This window comes from Atractosteus spatula, chromosome 12 (genome assembly GCF_055471065.1).
Source record: "Atractosteus spatula isolate fAtrSpa1 chromosome 12, fAtrSpa1.hap1, whole genome shotgun sequence".
Taxonomy (NCBI): Eukaryota; Metazoa; Chordata; class Actinopteri; order Semionotiformes; family Lepisosteidae; genus Atractosteus; species Atractosteus spatula.
In genome coordinates this window covers 21,187,409-21,207,547 of record NC_142717.1, presented here as the reverse complement: position 1 = coordinate 21,207,547, position 20,139 = coordinate 21,187,409, and the positions used below count along the sequence as shown (strand labels likewise).

Genomic DNA, 20,139 nt, shown 5'->3' with positions numbered 1-20,139 from the left:
TAACAAGTTGTTATTCAAATCATGTAGTATCACCGATGAAGTGTTCAAATTCCTCTGCTATACAGTAGATGATGGTAAAGCTAAATGTAGTCTTATTTGTGCTCTGAAATTAATTTATGACATTGTATTTTTGTACTATGAAAATGCATAGCAAACGGCTATTTTTGTGGAATTAATGAGATAACAACAAAAGCATCACATTTGTTGCATCTGTTAAGGAAGAACTCATTATCCTCTTAAGTTTGGTGTTTGTCTTTGTGCTTCCGTTACTTAAAGAAATGTGGTGATGAGCCACAACGAACTGTGTAATTTGGGCTACACATTTCAGTGAGATTTTGAGCTGTTGAGTCCCAAAATACTCAACTTGTAATTTAGGATGTGTGACAAACCCTACATAAAGTAAAACTAATTGTCCGTGGTGGGAGCATTTTTAGGATTAGTCATCGCTTCTTCATATTCCTGCGAAGTTAATGTTCAGCAGTTGTGGTTCCTTATTCTCCTGCTTAACCTTGCCAATAAACTTTGAGAACTAAGTCCAGAGGTGTTCCATTATGAAGAATGAACATGAGGCATGACCTTTATCACACCTATAGCACCTATGAATGAGCTTTTTTGCAAGCTCCATAATCAACCTATCACTATAGGAACTAATGCACTTCTGCTGCACAAACCTTGTATAAGCAGAATGAGTTACATTCAAGATACAATTTGTGTACTGTATGTAATGTCAGTTTATATATTGGTACAGTAAGAAGACTGAGGCATTACACTGTTAGAAAATATCATAGGAAATCAGATGAAAGCTTGAGCATTGGACAGTTTTTAGCAGGTTTGTGCTGAGAATGTAATACATAACTGCCTGTTTTGCCACAATTGCTTTGTTTGATTGATATACAGTATGATATTAGCTCTGTATTCTGTCCTGTACCTGAAAGGAAATGACCCAAGAATTGAAGCTGCTTGTTTTCTTTGTACTGAATGTTCTGTGGTTTTCTTATCCTGTGTATAGTGAAATAGACTAAAAGGTCAGTGCAAAATACATTGTAGTTCCCTGCATCAATTTCTAGCTTGTATTCCTTTTTGAAAGACTGCATTCTTTCAAACACTGTACTTAAGACAGAGCAGAAAAATGGTATACAAGTGGAGGATATACAGTACCTCGATGAGTACAAAATTAAATAAAGAACAACTTTCTTCTTGTAATTTTCACTGTCACTGGCTCCTATTGTATTATGATTTGAGATCATTTTTAAGACGTGCGTATGTTAATGGTTGGAAAGAAAGCATGGCTCCACCTTGAAGCTGATTGGTTTAAAATTATGTGGCCTTCTGTGGTGATGGCAGAGACACTAGTAAAAGTTTGATGTCTTGCTATAAAAACACCATCTACATGCTCTTTTCAGTTGCAGTGTTGTATAATTCCTTGTTAGTGCTTCCCTTTCTGTTACTTCTCCATAATTCTTGGTATTTCAGTTGGGCTGGCCTTGTTACTGAAGCTTCCTCTTTTTCCCTAGATTCCTATATTTCATTATTTCCACTTGTTCCTCTTCGCGAGTCAGTATAGTGGTACAGAGATGTGGAAACAGGGTTACACTATGACATGCAAACCGCAGTGTCATCATTGTTGGGATGTTTATTCAGTACCTGAAAGCTACATATACAAGTAGCTCCATGTGAGCCACGCTCTACAGTCTTGTAAAAAGAAACTTCTTGATCACTGCAAAACATTTTTTTCTATTTATCATTGTTATCACTGGCTATCACCATTTTTTTTTCTCTTTAAGTCTTAACATTCTTAGTTGCAAGAAGAATGCACAAGCAATGTCATTGCATTACTTCTTTGTATAGATGGTACAGCAATTCCTTATTGCTTAATGCATTCACGTACTTCCAAATTCCCTCATAATTCTCTCTGAATCATCTTAACATCTATCTTCAACTTGATTTCATTAAAGAATTGTAAGATTACAAAATGTAATCTTACAATTAAAATGTTATATAAAAACTGTTTCTGCAGAGAATGCCTTTACCCAAAGGATTGTAGGAGTAAGTTACCCAGCAATGTGGTGGAAGCCAGTACTTTGGCTTTGTTCAAGAAATGGCTGGATGAGTTTCTTTTCTCAATTAACTACTGTTAACTCCTCTCATTTGTAACCTCCCTTATGGCCTTATGTACCATAGGTATTGTAACTACTGAATACTGTACATGCACAAATTACAGCACAAGTAATTTTAGCTTACTGAAAAAGTGGACAGAGACAGCTTAAAATATACTTATTATAATGCATTACAGTCTTTTACTACAGTCTTATTGAAATACAGTATGTTTACCATTACTTGCTCAAAGTAATCCATAGATCACTCTTGTTACAGTCTTTGTTCTCCTACTTTCAGCTCAGCCTTCAGTCTCAACCAAAATGCTTTTTTTACCTGAATACTCCCAATATCTTTCATAAAAGAGTTTACTGAAAATGTCTGTGTCCCTGACAGCAGCCAAGCTATTACTAAACAAAAAGTAGCCATTGCATGGAAAAGTATAGAAAACAAGCACAGAAAAAGGAAAGTAAAGGCAGCTTCAGTAGTTTGGTCAAATTCTAACTATGGCAAGGTGAGATAATGAATATAAAGAGATTACATGCTTAATATTTTAGTGTTTAGCTGAGGAAATGACAGCCCTGGCCATGAGGACCAAACTAAACTGCACAGACTCCCAAAACCCCTCACTTCTGAGGAACGAAAAAGGGAGCTGCTGCAAGGGTGAAGCTGGAGTGGAGAGGGAGTGCTAGAAAAAATGCACACAAAGGATGTGACCAGCAAGCAAGTATTTATATGTAAGAGAGCAGAGATGCACGAATAGAATTTGTCTTTATCTAACAACACAATTACATAGATATGGTTCCATCTCACATAAACTAATACCCTAAAACTGGATATATGGATATGGTGTTAAACAATATATACTTAAATGTGGTACACTATATACTGTATACACACAATATTTACACAAGTCATCCTACTGTATATAAGCCTCTGGTTTGTGCACAAAAAGTCCACTAACATTTTGCTATTCACTTGCTCTCTTCAGTTTCACATTTCTTCCTCTATCTCTGAATCTATGTTTCCTGTTTAGTTCAGTGTTATTGATGTCGCCAAAGTTAGGTGGTGGGAGAGAAAGTATGGGTTGTTGGAAATTCCCTATTCCCAATGAAAAACAACAACAATAAAAAAAAGTTAAGCACAAAAAGAGGAAGAATGATTTTGGTCATGAGATGGATATGTCCTTTCCGTTTTAAGGAAGAAATGGATCTTGAATTCAGTAAAACTTCTAATACAAATGTAACACATGAGGTATAATAGAACATTTGCCAGTTTTAGCTGTTGAAACCGGGGTTATTCAAAAGGGATTAGGCTGTCACCGATGCTTCTTATCTTTTCTGTCTTGCAGTCATATATTAAGGGTGTCTTTAGTTTAGTTTTCAATGAGACCTCAAAATGAGGGATAAACATTTGAAAAGTGACATTTTAATCAGAAAGCCAAATATACAATATGATATACATGTATATTTTGGGATAAAGGTCAAAACATATATTTTTAACTCCAGGGGAAGCAGTCAATCACACTCTGTTCATTCTTCCATGAATATTCCATTCCCATTGCAGTCCTTCACATTCCATGTTCAGTATAGATACGTACAGTTTCTACAACTGTGAACATTGGGCAGGACATTCACATGGCCACAAGTTCAAATGAACTGCAAGAAATATTTGTTGATAAATGTCTTTTTCTATGCAATATCTTAAAAAAACTGACAGAACAATGTATCTCTTTTCAGTGTTTCAGTAAACTGAAGAATGTTATCTTTCTTAGTGAAATCCCAACAAACACTAGTAACCTAAAGCATAACATTTTATGTATTCAGAGAAGATGGAAAACTGCTTGTTTTTAATTGCTTTTTTTAAGATTAATAATTTGTTTAGAATAAAGCTGTTATATGTGATTATTATTACTGTATTAAGAGTGACTATACCTTGCAGGGCAAACATTGTTTTAGAATGGTATTCACCTGGACCTAATCTGTAAATGAGAACACCTCCCAAAACTGATTTTGTCTTTTACTCCAGTAAAACAATAGAAGAAAATGATCAACTATACGAAAAAAGTTAATTATCCTGCCCACTTAGTGTCAGAATTTGGTGGTCACCCTTTGTTTGGCTACTTGTGAGTCAGATAAAAGTGCTTAATTGGAATGTTAACACTGGTTTCAAATTGAAAATGTATTATTTTTTATTAACTACTGATTAGATTCAAAAACTACTTTTTAAGGGTAATCAAACAACTTCAATTCACAAAGTCTGGAAAGATGGAGGTATGCTCAAAATTAATATCCATTTCTCAAATACTTTAAATTAACATCAATTTTAAAATTATATCATTCTTTTATGATAAGCATGTGAAGATATTTTGGAAATATCTGATATTCTTTAATGTCACAGATTAAATTTGATTTGAAACCAAAGTATTAAAAAAATAAAATCCCCATACATCCCCAGTGCAGTCACGTCCAGAGAGGTATAGTCACTTTAATGGCAGTGAAATAAGAGCATACTGTAGAAGAACATGCTAATACTAAACAGCATACTACTGCCATTTTTTTCAGCCAGTAATATTAAAGTAGAAAATCAGAGTGATGAAGAGAATGGGCGTGCCTGTGAGATGAATGGGGAAGAATGTGCGGAGGATTTGCGAGTGCTTGATGCCTCTGGAGTGAAACTGAATGGCTCCCACTCTGGCCAAGACGGCAAGGCCTACTCCTCAGTCGGTGGCATTCGTCTCCCCAACGGGAAGCTAAAGTGTGATATCTGTGGAATAGTTTGCATCGGCCCCAATGTGCTAATGGTTCACAAACGAAGCCATACCGGTAAGCATTGGCAATACTTTACTTTTCCATTCTAGGGGGAAAGGGGTGGAAGTTGAAACTTTAATACAGTGAGCATGTTCACCGAAGCACCTTGAGATCAGTCATGTCCCTTAGAGACTGCTCCCTAGTTCACTTAACCATCCATATATTGATTTTCACCATGTATAGATTTGGTGTTTAGTGTGGTGAAAATACACTCCAGATGGTAATAATAATTCTGATAATAATTCCCTAATTTCATATACCACTTTATGTCATCTTAATTAAACAGTCAAACAATAAAGATACGTGGACACAGATTAAAACATTACATTAACACATTTAAAGGGCAGGTTATAAAAGTGAACTTTTATAGACAGGATTTGAAAGTGCTGACTGACTTGCAAGATATGATGTGGGCTGGGAGACTCCATAGTCCTGGAACAGAACAGAAAGCACAGTATCTCGGGATTAGGAGCCTAATATTGGGAACTGAAAGAAGGATGGAGTATGAAAGCAAAAATAACATGTACTGTGGGTGTATAGGGAGCTAACAATTCAGTTCAGTTGATAAAGTGAGGAGCCAAACAATTGAAGCTTAAAGGTACTGTATATGAAGGGTTGAGAGGTAAGCAGTGGGATGGGAGTTGTACAGTAATTGTTGATCATAATCTGTTGACACTGTCCTCGTACCAATAAATGTCAATATAACTTTGCAGTTAGAAGATGTTTGCATCAGGCATTAGCTCCTGAATATATTCTACCCTGTCTTTAAGACATCAGCTACAGACATTGCCCTTGTGAGTCTGACATAATCTTTGATGTGGTGTGTTGCCTGCTGTTCAAATAGTTCAAAATGACTACAGTAGATAGATGTTTCCAATAATAAAGGTTTAAAACTGGTTTGGCTTCAGTCTAGTTCAGTGCAGGAGAGTCTAATGGAAAGAATACATGTATTTAAACTAAGACTTAATTAAGATTAATGCATTATCAGTGAAATCTTATGGATGAATAGTGTAATGTTTAGGTATATAACACCTAATATTCTGAGTATACTGTAGTATATTTCATAAGTTAGTAACATTAAAAACTTTAAAGAATCTTTTACTGAATGTGTCCCAGGGAAATTGGGATGGTAACACAAACACAAAATGTATTATTCTTGGGTTCTGAGGCAACTGTTATAATTTAGAAAGACTTTCTGTCACTCAATAACAAGCATTGCTAGTATGTCCCTTAACCCTATACGTGACAGCTGTTTCTTACAGAAACGAAAGCAAAACAATGGCTTCCTAGAGATTTCATGTTGCTTTCAGAGGCACCTAAAATAGTTTGCATTTTATAATAAGTGTAATTTTATGTTCAGCTATTTTATTAAAATTCTTAGATGTTCTACCAGGCATTTTGTGGGACTTTGTAAAGATTCCTTGAATTATCTTATGATCTCCAAAGGAATCATTCAGGATATCTGTAGGAATCCATGATCAATGTTACCTCAAATTCCTCTAGGATTCCAGTAGATGAATTGAATGATATAGAATATAATTTCACTGGTCTCATGACTGCAAAAGTTAGAGTGCTAAATCATATACTGTAAAATCAACAACAGATAAATATTCAGCGATATTAAGTGTATAATTTTTGTATTTTTTGTCAATTGTGTTGTGTTTATAATTGTTTATAATTGTGTATGTAGTTATAATCATTGAGACAAAACATAAGTCTGTTTTTAGTTCAATTTACACTATACAAAATAATAAATACTAAAATCGAATAAAACTAATTGTTTTTACTCAGTCTCTTATATTATTTTAAAGTTCAGTTAATTCAGAGACAAGGCATAAGGAATAAAGAAACATTGTTTTCCATGCATGTTAAGGAGCTTAGACACTTTATGAAAAAAAACAGTACATTTTCTCAGATATAGGCCAATAATACAAGATCTTTAGATTTAGTAATTGGTCAAATGCAGATATTTTCTTAAACCAAAGATTAAAATTAGGAATTACCCTTGGTATTTTGTATGGGCAATGGTTTCCATTTGCAGTGAGTTTTAACCATAAAAAATGTTTTTAACTCCTGCTTCAAGGTTTGACTATTGATGGGCAAGAAACTAATGAAACCAAAAATGGAAAAAAAGGAAACACAAGGAAAATGTAAATGCAAAAGAAGTTATTATAACAGTTATAATGAAGGAGCTCTCATTTAAATATAAAAATGTTCTGAGGTGAAACTGTGATCCTGAAATGCATTTTTAATGAGTTTCTTTTTTATATAGTTTTTGCTGCTTCACTGGTGACTCTTATTTTATAGACCCTTTGAAAAAAAAAGTCACATTAAAACCTTCCCCCAAAATGCCACAACACGCACAACTGGATATTGGTTTATTCCAGAACTGCTGATCAGGAAGAGTGGCTTTCAACACAAAATGTTGCCTTCACTTTATTTAAATGAGTTTGAATTTGCATTGTGATGTGCCATTCTGCTTTTAGAGAAGAAGAAAAAATTAGATTTTCAGATCAAATTGACCCAGGCAGTGATGCATTAAGAAACTGGCAGGTTTAGTCTGAAAGCCTCTTGTTCTATCACAGCAGCAGCCAGCTTCAAGTCACAGAGACTGCCTAGAAAGGAGAACTTTTGCTTGCTTGAATCTTCTTGGTTTATTTAATTGAGCTTTCTTATATGTCATCCCATTGCTTGTGATGTTCTAGTACTCAGGAAATATGTAGGACACTGACCCTGTCGCGAGCCATTGTTTGAATGGGGTTGTGTTAGTTTCTCCACAAAGTTCCTGTCAGTGCAAGGCACTAACACAGACCACAAAAACTAGTATGCATTCACAGTAGGCAATGGAGCTGTTTTACTGGGCGAACACCTGCAACAGTTTTTTTGAGGTCATACTGTGTGAACTATTCTATACTCAAATTCAAATTTCAATTGCACCTTATTTTTTTAGTCACTGTCGCATATATCATGTATCTAGCCCATGAAATATCAAAATTTCTTGAAATGCAATTTATGAGGAAGTTTAATTACACAATGCATACAAAACAGCAAAATGTGGGTTGCATGAAGTGTTGGAAGTTAGAATCTAATTAGTAAATCTATCATCGTGAAATTGACTTTGGTTCCTTAAGACACAGATGTAATAGTCCTTCAATTCCCCAGAACCTAAGCTGTGTCTTAACTGTTTAAGTTAGCCAAGGCACTCAGGCCTTCATAGAGCTGTTTCTGTTTTCTATATTCTACAGGGGAACGGCCATTTCAGTGCAATCAGTGTGGGGCCTCCTTCACACAAAAGGGCAACCTGCTTCGCCACATAAAGTTGCATTCTGGCGAAAAGCCCTTCAAATGCCATTTGTGCAACTATGCCTGTCGCAGAAGAGATGCTCTTACTGGCCACTTGCGTACTCACTCTGGTAGGTATATTTACAGAAAACAAACAGTGTCTGTAATTAATTAATTTAATTTAATAATTTCCCTGATAAAGCAAAACACATTCTACATCCTTCATTAGCTAACCCATAGGCTGTGGTTTGGTGATGAAAATCAAATACAACACCATTTAATCTGAAGGTTAATTCAAAACGTTCAACATAAAACACTGAAAATAATACTCAGATAGCATTTTAAATATCTTTAGCCTGCTAATATCAATTGTTAAATAATGTAGTGCCTTTGATAGATCATGATTTAAGTTCATTCCTTAAAGCACAAATTATTTTTTTATCATGTTAAAATAAATTTCAAATATTCATGTAATTATCTGTCTTGTTTTAGAAAGAAGCACAGATAACATTATAACATTTTGATATAATGTTTAAGGTTTTTCACGTATGAACCTTTTAAATTATGTGAATTTGTAGAAAAATAGATTTCTCTATGCATTTTAGTTGCACAATTTTTAACGTGTTGAAATATAAATACATCATCTTAAACTCATAAAGCTCAAATAGAGAATAAAGCAGAAAGGGATCATCATACTTATTTAATAGTTAAAGGGAAACGGTTCCTTAGACTTTGCTGAGTGTCTCACATGGAGCACAACTACTGAAAAGAAAATAAAGTCCTAGAACCAATTGAGAGCTAAAAAATTTAACAAACGTGTCAGTCACCTTAGCTACACAAAAATATACACAAAATGTTTTACTAGTATTTCCAAAATGTTTTACCTAGATAATTTAACTTTTCATAATCAAATTTATTTTCTTCATTTGCAAAATCCATTTTTTGTTTGTTATCTTTTCTTTTTCTTTTCTCTGTTAGCTACTATATAACAATTGTTATAAAGCAGTAAAAAAGGATAACTTGTTTACACATGGAAGGTGTTCTGACACAAAGAGACATAAAGTTTAGATGTGGTCCCTGAAATTGACTTCAGAACATTTTCAAATAGCTGTCACTGCATTTTTTTGTTTCATACAATTCATTTGTGATGTAATCAAAATTGTCATGCACAAGTTTAAAACTCATTTCTGGTCTTGACAGTTGGAAAACCTCACAAATGTGCTTATTGTGGGCGGAGCTACAAACAACGCAGCTCATTGGAAGAACACAAGGAGCGTTGTCATAATTACTTGCAGTGCATGGGTCTTCAAAACACCATCTACTCAGGTGAGGGCTTAGAAGAGGAATATGAAATGTAAAACGTTTATTCAAAATGAATCCATAAAATGTTCTGGGGTGGCTGTTTAAAGTTAATATCTCTTTCAAACAATGTTCTGCTAAACCAAAGTGCCTCACTTCCTGCTGCAGGTTAAACTAGGGATTCAACACTTGGACACTTCTGGTCTTTTTGGCATTGTAGGAATATAAACTGCTGAAGAAGAGTTTAAAATTTCATACTGATCTCATTAAACATTACTAAACTCAGACTCTTATGCTTTATGTAAATTATGCTTTTTTGCACAGTGTGTGGCATTTTTAAGCGCATAGTCATGTGTCATAGACCTCACTTGGGACCATGTAGTACTTCAGGACAATTTTGTTTTATACTTACAGGAGTCCTTTATGAGAGATTTTTTTCCCTTTCTGTTCATTTGTTTCCAAAAGCAAGATGTTTTAAAACATTTCTTGGAAAGCAATGTTTTGAGAATTCTTCATTGCTTTTTTTACAGCTGCAAAAGATAGAGCTAACAATTGTTAGTAGCTATTCTGCAGTTGTGTAAGATTAAAACTCACCTTTATTTCTTTATCCGTAATTGAAGCAGTTTTAAATAGAGAACAGTTATGTGCATGGTCTATGTGCTGTAGGGGATGGTGTCATGGATACTAATAGAAATAAAATGTAATAGATCTGAGATGTTTCTTTGGAAAGCTTTATTATCATGAATACTCTTTGATACTCCATGTAGAATAACTTTATAACTAACTTTACTAAAATGTTCTAAAATGTAGATTATAAGAGATATTCTCAACATTTTTGCCTTTTCTGCTTTTACAGAAATACAGTAGTCTTGCAAAATAAACATTTGTTTGGTTCAGAATCAATAATTTAGTCTTCAGAACATACATTGTAAAAACATGTTTTAAGATTTAAGTAATACTGAAAAGGATACATTTTAAAAATGGGAAGAGTCTGAATGAAAATAAAATTAAAAATTGATCAGAACAATTAAACCATGCACAGTAATATTAAAAATCAACCAAAGTACAGACTTGATATTATGGTGATTATATCAAACAAATTGAATAAAACATTGAATATAACAAATCATACCTGATATATCAACTATAATTTTGTTGTGCAGGAAAGTTTTTGCAATCATAGACATTTAATTACTTTTGCATGTTAATATAAGATTCCAGGCTAACCTTCTGTAACATATTAATTTGTTTTTTAATTGATCAGATTGTTTCTTTCAGAGGGCATCACTTTTGTCCAAGCTCTTGTTGTTAGTCAACAAAGACAAAAAGAATACTTTAGCAAGTGCTGCAACATTGTTGTGAGTTATTACAGATTTTTATTTTTAAATTTTAGCTTATTTAAATAGTAACATGCAGTACTATTAGTTTAGGTGGGTAGCTGCGTCAGCATGGGTATGCTGCAAAGGAACAAGTAATAGGTTTATTCCATGCTGAAAAGAGAAGAAAGAAAACACAATGTTTCATCTGTGGAGCCTTCTTCAGGTGTCAGGTGCTTCAGGTGTCTACACCTGAAGAAGGCTCCACAGATGAAACATTGTGTTTTCTTTCTTCTCTTTTCAGCATGGAATAAACCTATTACTTCCACATACAGTATTATATTACCACCACTAAAACTCTTCACTAACTTAATGGCAAAATGTGACATTGGACAAAATGTTTGTGCATACTGTATACACTAGTTTCCACAGTTAGACTTTGGAGGAATTAACTTCTCTGCACATCTCATGATGTGCTGTATACTAGTATTATTCATATAATGTAAACTCCTTCTAGGAAACCACAGGCTGATTTCAAATGTTGCCATTCTTAAACAGTGTTACTCGTAGATAATATTGACATGCATTTTATTCTTGATCTTATTTAACTTAAAATTATATAATTGGCATATGCCATTTATAACATACTCACATAGGAGACTGTCTTTATTGAGAATAGATTTTTAGATTTTGTAATATATCTCACATAACAAAGTCCATAGTAAGAGTGAACTAAATCTGTAATTTTCAATCCTGATACTGAAGGACCTCTGTGTCTTTGAGTTTTTATTCCAGCCATGTTCATAATCACAGGCTAACTGGTTTCAGTCTCCTATTGGAGACACATTTTTAACTTTATTTGTAACTCATAAAAAGTTGAATGGGATTTATAGTTCATATAAACTCTATACCAGTTACTCCCCACATTCAAGAGTATTTCCTGAAATATAATCAGTTGGGACCTTGGAAGAAGGAAGAAATATTGCTAGAGTGTTTGATATATTGTCATTCCTGTCAGTGTCTGTTGTCATACATTGACTATCTAAAGAGCCTTTAATTTTTAAGACAGAAATAAGTGAGCAAACCCTTCACAGAGAAGTTGAGACTATATAAACTTGTATGCTGAAGATGTTACTTTACATTTGAAATTGGGTATTTTTGGAACCAAACCCTGAATGCAGAAACAGCTAAACAAAAGAGTAATTATTCAAGCAAATCAAATAAAGGAATCATTAAGCATTAGTGATTAAAGTTTAGTTGGAATGAAAACCAGCAGAGACAGGAGTTTCCCAGGATCAGAGCTAGGAACAAATATAGTAACACCTGACATCTGAAGAAGGCTCCACGGCCGAAACGTTGTGTTTTCTTTCTTCTCTTTTCAGCATGGAATAAACCTATTACTTGTTCCTTCACAAATAGAGTAAAGCATTAATATAAAAAATAATAGTTTTTTTGCATAGTTTCCATTTAGCAGTTTCCTATAGTGTTAGTTAAATAAAATTAATATAGACGTCTCTGCATAAACACCAGCAGATACAGTAGTTGTAAAATTGGAGGACTGCTTGCCCAGACTACATGACAAGAGATACTTTCGTTTGAAGTGAGATGCTGTTAGATAGAAACTTCCGATGGTAATAAGGGCCCGAATATCACCATTTATTTTCCTGAACATGGGAAGACGTTAGCTCAGTGTTTCCCAAACATGTCAATGAAGGAAGTGTAGTTTGGACACAGGCTTGGCAGCTTTGTAAAAGTCAGTTATTAACTCTATGTGTGCTTTCCCACAAACTTCCTTTTGCTTGGGAATTCCGTTCCCTTGCTTTTATAGTTGTAAATTGTCCTGTAAATTTATGAACTTTGTTTTTATCCGACTGTTATATAACAGTAGTTTGTCCTGCTAAAGACGGTTAAAAACAGTAAGAATTGCGACCAACAAACATCATATTGTAAGATGTGGAGCAGTAAAAAACAGGTCTAGAGTAAATAAAGAGTTGAGGAGAATAGATTTTATCATCTTAATCCTAAACTTCACCTTTCTATCTTGCTTTCCAGTAGTAAAGGAAGAAAGCAACCAGAATGAGATGAGTGAAGACTTAAGCAAGATGGGATCAGACAGAGCCTTGGTGCTAGACAGACTAGCTAATAATGTAGCCAAACGTAAGAGTTCTATGCCTCAGAAGTTTGTGGGTAAGGGTTAAATGTCTGCTTTCTTTGAGTATCTATCTGAAAGTGATAGGAAGTGTGCCTGTTCAATAAATGTATGGTGTACAGAGACAAGCAAGACAGCAAGACAGCAATACAGTGTAATACTGTAAAAAATAAAGCAACAAGAAATTATATACGGGTAATACTAGAAATAGAACACCTTTTTGTATGCCCATGAATCCTCTGTTCTGCCAAAGTAGTTATTTTCTGTTTCTGGAATTAATGTTTATTGTTAAATGCTAATGTATAATGCTAAATGTATTTTCCGTTTGTGAAAAAGAATTATATTTCACGAGGAATGACGGCAGCTGAAAGCTTGGGAGAAATTAGAATCATTTATTGAGATGTGGAGATTTGGCGTAACCCGCTTGGCTGAGGGCCAACCTCCCGGCCGTTGGACGGGGAGGATAGGACCCCCATGCGACCAATGGGGTAGCTGCAAAGGTGGAGAGGGGGTGGAGGAGGGATGCAGAAAACAAACGAGGAAGAGGCGAGGGTGACGTTTGATATATATGGAGACCGGTTGCTTACGTCAGGATTAGTAAGAATTGCAGCAGCTGTGTCGAATGAACTCGGCTGCTTTCATTCCTCCCGAACTTTCATTAAAAACTCCATATATACATTCATATATTTCAGTGCAAAACTGAAGGCCACCCTCTTTTCTCTCCTATGATTTTACCGTTTGCATTGATTTCTAGTTGCTTAAATTGTATTGCCGGAAATTAAAAATGAGTTAATGGATAAATGCCATTAACTACATTAACTACTTTGTATAAGGTAATGATTAGTGCATGTTTAAGTACTTTAGCAATTGATTGTGTTATTAGTATCTATTTATAAATAGTATCTGCTTTTTAGAAAATAATTGGTGTGCCAGTATTTGAAATTATATGTGTGAATAGAAATATATGGCCTGCTCAAAAATGAGCATAATAATTTCTCAACTTTATTTCTCATTACTATCATCTTTCATCTCACTGCACCTACATACCCATTTAACAGAACTCTTCAGACTGCCCCATTAACCACTTGATAATAGCTGATGGCAAGGAATCATCATCTTGAAACCACATTTCTTGCAGTGCAGACCTGTTATCAGAACTGTCTGGGCTGTAGTGTGGATGATTCAACTGCTAAAAACCCATATTTGCAAAGCACATCCCCATGCATTTTTGGACTTGTAAATTGGTGCATTTCCTGGCACATTGTATGGATGCCTTACATAGTCAGGTCAGCTTCATAATATTGCAAATTCATGTGGCATGTATTTGATCTTCAGTGCCGCTTTTAATTCTCAGGTGCTGGCCATAATATTGCCTGCTGAGACCACAGTTTGGAAATTCCTTAGGGATGGAAATGAGAAATGAAAGCCAAGGGCTTAAAGTCCAGTCTTGGCCATATACCATCATCACCAGTTACCAGACATGACACAAACTTCACTAAATCAGTGTTGATGAGTTCCAGCAACTCCATACAATGCTCTTTTTTTCTGGTGGTGATCCTTTTTTACGACAGACAGTCTTATAATTACTTCAATTTCCAAAAGAAGTCCCAAATTCTTTTGGAAGTTCTGCACTCATGTATGAACAGTACATTATCAAACTATACACATTATTAATCTTTTCATTGAGCAGCAGAGGTTACTTCTTGATTTGTCACTTTCATAGCTCAGACCTGGGCCTATATTAATTTAATTGTTTGCCATGTTAAAACTCTTTCACTCACATACTCACATCACTGTGGAGTAATGCTTCCTATTTCAGAGTAATAATGTTGCCATGAATGTATTTTGTAGGGCTGCATTTCTTGTACAAAACTTTGATGGCTGCAAATTTCTCAAAAGATCCAAATGATAACAGGAAAAGGATAGAAAAGTAATAATTATCCACTGATAATGAACCAATCACCAGATTAGGCTTGAATTAAAAGTACAGAGTATATCCAGATTTAAACAAATTATATGCACAACAGATGCTTTAGCAGTACTATATGTGAGCTACAAACCTGTTTCAGTGCCCTTTGTGAGAGGATCTTTTTGTAAAGCATCACAGAAAGGCAAGGCAAACTCTCAGTATCCAGAGATATCTACTTCACATTTGCACATTTTACTACTGCAGGGAGTTAGTACTAAGATCAGCATTTAACTTATCTCACTTTCCAGTTCAGTCTGAATGTAAAAGGAAACCTGTTCTCTAGACAGTTAGGGAAGGGAAGTCTGTCTTTTAGTTTATTTGCCTCGCTCGCCACAGTGACCTCTGCTGTGCAGATGCCCATGTGAGGCCTGATGGAAGCTATTAGGTCGAACTCCTTGCATGATAGCTCAGCAACATCCGCTTATTTTGTTTATTTAGTGAAAAGAGGATCTGTCTAGGTGATGAAGAAACTCATTAGTTGTAAGCCTGCTTTGCCCATTTGTGGGTGACAGCAGTGAAGAGGACTTCAGAATATACAAAACAAAGGGAAAAACCTACAAAGAATGTTCCTAAATTCAAGAATTTTCCCCCTCTGTTCTTTTACTCTTGTCCCCCTTTTTTAACTGTTTTTGTTTGTTCACTGATGAAGTTTCATGAGATGAACTATAAGTAAACATAAGAGATAGGTTGAATTTTCATAATATTGTAAATATCAGTATTTGTAATGAGATTTAAACATAATAGACATAAGCAGTACAATGTAATGTACACTACAGTGCATGTGAACTGTAATAATGCTCTGAAAAATACTTGGTTAACAGAGAGGAAACAAAAATATTGATGTACTACAATGGGAATAACATTTATGACAGAAATAGCTATTTTGTTACTTTTATTGTTACAAAATTTTTGTATTACTTGGAAATGTCAGGACAAGTAGAAGTCTATTTCTTTATCAAATAAGACAATTTTAAGTATAGAAAAAAATAGTTTACTTAAATGTAACACCATAACGAGTACTGAAATCTCAGGGAAGCACTTCTTAACCTGTAGCCTCTCTTTTGCTCAGGAGAGAAGAGACTGTCAGACCTCTCCTTTGATGGAAACTCCAACAGCTTTGAGAAGGAGAGTGAAATGATGCAGCCACATGTAATGGACCAAGCCATCAATAGTGCCATCAGTTACCTGGGGGCTGAGTCCCTGCGCCCACTGGTGCAGACTCCTCCCTCCTCATCTGATGTAGTCATGAGCCCCATATATCCCCTACACAAGCCTCTCAGCGACTCGCATGGCCGCAACAATGGCCACAGCATATCGGCACAGGACAGCGCTGCTGAGAACCTGCTGCTCCTCTCCAAGGCCAAGTCTGCTTCCACGGAGAGGGATGCATCTCCTAGCAACAGCTGCCACGATTCTACTGACACCGAGAGCAACAATGAGGAGCGGGCTGGGGGAGGGAGTGGCCTCATCTACCTGACCAACCACATTGCACCACAAGCCCGCAATGGGGGGATCACTTCGGTCAAGGAGGAGCAGCGGCAATACGATGCCATGCGGGTAGCGGGAGTGGAGCTGCCATCTGATGGCTTCAAGGTCATCACCACCGACGGGGAGCAGGTGAAGGTGTATCGCTGTGAACCCTGTCGCGTGCTCTTCCTTGACCACGTCATGTACACAATCCACATGGGCTGCCATGGATTCCGTGACCCGTTTGAGTGCAACCTGTGTGGCTTCCGCAGCCAGGACAAATATGAGTTCTCTTCCCACATAACCAGAGGGGAGCACCGCTACTAAGCTGCCTTTAATCACATCCTGAGGGACTTACAGTTGTACACAGTTAAGTAGTTTCAGAACTGCATGCGTAGGTTTTCAAAGAGCACATTTATTTGAAAGAATTGTATTTTCTGTCATTCGGAAAGAAATGGAACGCCATTAACTTATGTTGTAAGCACCAGTTATGAAAACTTCTTTTTGTTTGTTGGCTTTTTTATCATGAAATAGGAATAGATTTCTACTAAATAAACTGAGGTTTTTTTCTCACATGTACTTGTGCTAGCCCCATATCATGTAAAAGCAGATATTTTATCATTATAATGCCCATGTAAGTGGCCATTCAGAAAATATTCTCAAGTAAAATGGCTATAAAAAGTTTCAGATGGCTACCCTATGAAAATATTGATGCTTAAATGACTTTGTGCATATCCATTTCTACATTGTGTGTCATTTTTTTAAGTTATTTTGTTCCAGTTAGAGATTTTGAAAGAATTTTGCTTTTGTCTGCTTTGAATTATTGTCGGTGCAGAAGTTCACTGTCAGTGTAGGCCAGCACAAATGAATACTGATCTTTCTAGGTTGTCACGTGCCAAATTATAGCTTAATACAGAAACACTTACTTTTTCATAAATCCAGTGAACTAAAACAGTGTCTTTTGCAAAAATTACATGAGATATTAACAGGCAAAAGTGATATGTTAGCGCTAAGCATTTTAACTTTTTTCCTATAGGACAGATTTTGACCTTTAAATACAGCATACTGTAGGTTTAATTCTTTTGCTCCTCTTGACTTCAGTATTTTACATTCTTACCCACATTTTGCCATGATGATACAATATTCTTAAGGCAAAGAATGGAGGTGGTATATGATTGATGTAGCATAAAAAAATAAATACAATATTTTATAGTATATTTTAGTTATAGTTTGTATAGTTTAAATTGTGGATTTGTTTGGGTTTTTTTTTGTTGTACACAACTGTTGTCCTATTCAATCAAGGGACAGAAATGCTCTTTGCAATAAGAAAAAAAAATTTAAAGACACAACTTTTGAAAGGCATGGAGTATAAAATCAAATTTGAGGTTAGAATTAATTGGAAAAAAACAATGCTTTGCTTGCATTGTGGCACTGCTGCTCAGAACACCATCCACAGACAAGATTGATTTTATTGTTAGAAACTGGCTTGTCCTGCTTTTAATCCCAAGTGAATTATAGCAGACATGTCAGCAAAATATTTTTTTTATATGAAGAGATGTGTCATGATGACAGCCAGATTTTTAGGTACAGATATAGGAAAAACTATATTAGCCAATAAAAGATTGAAATCCTTAATAAAAGATGGAAAGTTTTTGTAAGTCAGTCTCTATGCTTTTATATTATTCTTTGTACATTGGAGATGTTTTACATTAAAACACATAACAACCTGTTCTAGAGTGAAGATGAAGATTCAAGCTATGGAAATGCTCTTTTTATGCATTTGTCACATTAACAATAACTTAATGCAGTATAAAAATGCCATGTAGAGGGTTCTTTGTAGACACTAAAAATAAGAATTAGATGGCAACAAACAAAAATGAAAAGCCAAATTTACTGGTCAGATGAACAAGAATAAAGATTTTGTTAGCTATTAAATTGTATGTCTCTTATATAGAAGCATTTTTATAGCAGACTACTAATAGTGACTGTAAATTAGCCTGTATTGTTAGCAGTATTCTAGACAAAATATAATGTATTTCAAATTAATTTACTAGCTGCTGATTTCTGTTGACATATGTTCAAGAGAGTGGCTGGGTTAGTGGAGGAGGGTTTTCAACAGAAATCCTTATGCAACAGTTCTTATTTTTTAAAAAAATGTTATTTTTACAAAAACTTATATTTCCTAATGTATTACATGCCTGTATTTGCTAGATTAATTTTTTAAAGAACCACCTTAAGATGTAAAAAATGTGTATTAGATTAAATCAGAGAAATGGAGTACAAAGAAGATCACGCAGGATTTAAGATAGTCAAGATAAAAGAGCCTTTTTAGTTCATTCTAGAGAAATAAAATGTGAGATGACTAATGAGTGTTTTTTTCTTAACCTCTATTTTTTTTAAATCTGAAGTGGAATGTTTCTGATTGTCATTGCCTCGCTTTTCAATAATATTTTAATATAAACCCTACTGAGGCCATAACTTCCCTTTCAGATTTAAAATACATGTAACTATGCCCCCACTTTCTATGTGACATTTTCAATTCCAGGTTCCTTGTTATTTGTAGACCTTCTGATCAGATAAATGAACACAGAGATACACAGAGCATGGGCACAGCATAAAATAAGATCATTTTTGGTTTTTAGTTCTAAAATACATTCACAAATATAGATGTGGAAAATGAGGGATGGTTTTCTTTTACAGATGACCTGTATTCGAAACAGGCTGCAGATACTGTACATCTGAAATTTAGTTACATTACTTGCACAATATAAGACAAGGCTGGCATAAATTTTGCATTAGCGCTGTACTGTAGGTCAGCATTGTTGAGTTGAATATTAGGATTTCAACAGGGACTCTAGAGACACATCCATCCTCCCATATACTTGGGAATTAAAATACCAATGAAATCAAATAAGTTAGGGGCAATCTATTTGAGACCTGCTTTAAAGCAGAGTGAACATTAAGGTAAAGTTAATTTATAAACAAATTTTATATATCCAGTAAAATATAATACTCTATGTTAATAGTATAGTGTTGCAAAGGGCAAAAAGACACCCAAGATGTTTTATCAAACATTTTATTATTATTTATGCTTATTAGACAACTAGGTGTTTTTGGATATGTGTTTTATTTATTGTTATGAACTTCAACTATCCTTGCATATTCCTTTTTAAAATATGTTATACTGTATTTTTGCTATGGTGTGTGCATTCCTTTAGCTATGACCTCAAATTAAGTGAGTATGAAGCAAATGAAATAGGTGAATGTGTGAAACTTAGTGAAATAGCAGAAGAAAGTTTTGGGATTATTTTATTACATTACACTGGAGAGTTCTTTTCTTGTTTGAACAGATGGGTTGTATATTTGAATTGTGTTACTGGACTGAATATACTTTGCTTCCACACTGTCTAATAAAAGATTTTTTTATATAAGTCAGATTATTGTTCTCCTTAAGTTAAACCAAAACATCAACACTTTCACAAATAGCATTTGCTATTGTTAAAAAAAATCTGATACTAACTTCAGTCATACAGTGGTATGTTGTTGTTGTTGTTGTTGTTGTTTTTATCATATATCTTTTCTATCTTTAGAAATATTTGCCACCCCTACATATTAAAATGTTCAGTGTCCTTAAATTAGATGAGGTTGTGCTTATTTTGTTTTCTGTTCTCATGTTAAAAACACCCTTGAAGCTTGTGATGTTTTAAAGATTACCCTCTAGAAAGTACATAAAGCTGGTTAATTTATCCTCAA

General features: G+C 34.7%; 1 protein-coding gene across 8 annotated transcripts in view; it reads left to right on the top strand.

The window, feature by feature from the left end:
- Window positions 1-19,817, top strand: part of ikzf1 (IKAROS family zinc finger 1 (Ikaros)) — a 42,231-nt gene extending 22,414 nt beyond the window's left edge. For 2 of the 8 annotated variants that reach the window (XM_088929577.1, XM_088929584.1), the window contains exons 4-8: window positions 4,659-4,919; window positions 8,150-8,317; window positions 9,387-9,512; window positions 12,854-12,988; window positions 15,989-19,817. In XM_088929577.1, coding sequence (XP_088785703.1) covers window positions 4,659-4,919; window positions 8,150-8,317; window positions 9,387-9,512; window positions 12,854-12,988; window positions 15,989-16,713 — 1,415 coding nt within the window. In that variant the 3' untranslated portion in view covers window positions 16,714-19,817. The remainder of the gene's footprint in view (window positions 1-4,658; window positions 4,920-8,149; window positions 8,318-9,386; window positions 9,513-12,853; window positions 12,989-15,988) is intronic. The other 6 variants (XM_088929578.1, XM_088929579.1, XM_088929582.1 and 3 more) reach the window with 6 other exon arrangements.
- The last annotated feature ends 322 nt before the right edge of the window (window positions 19,818-20,139 follow it).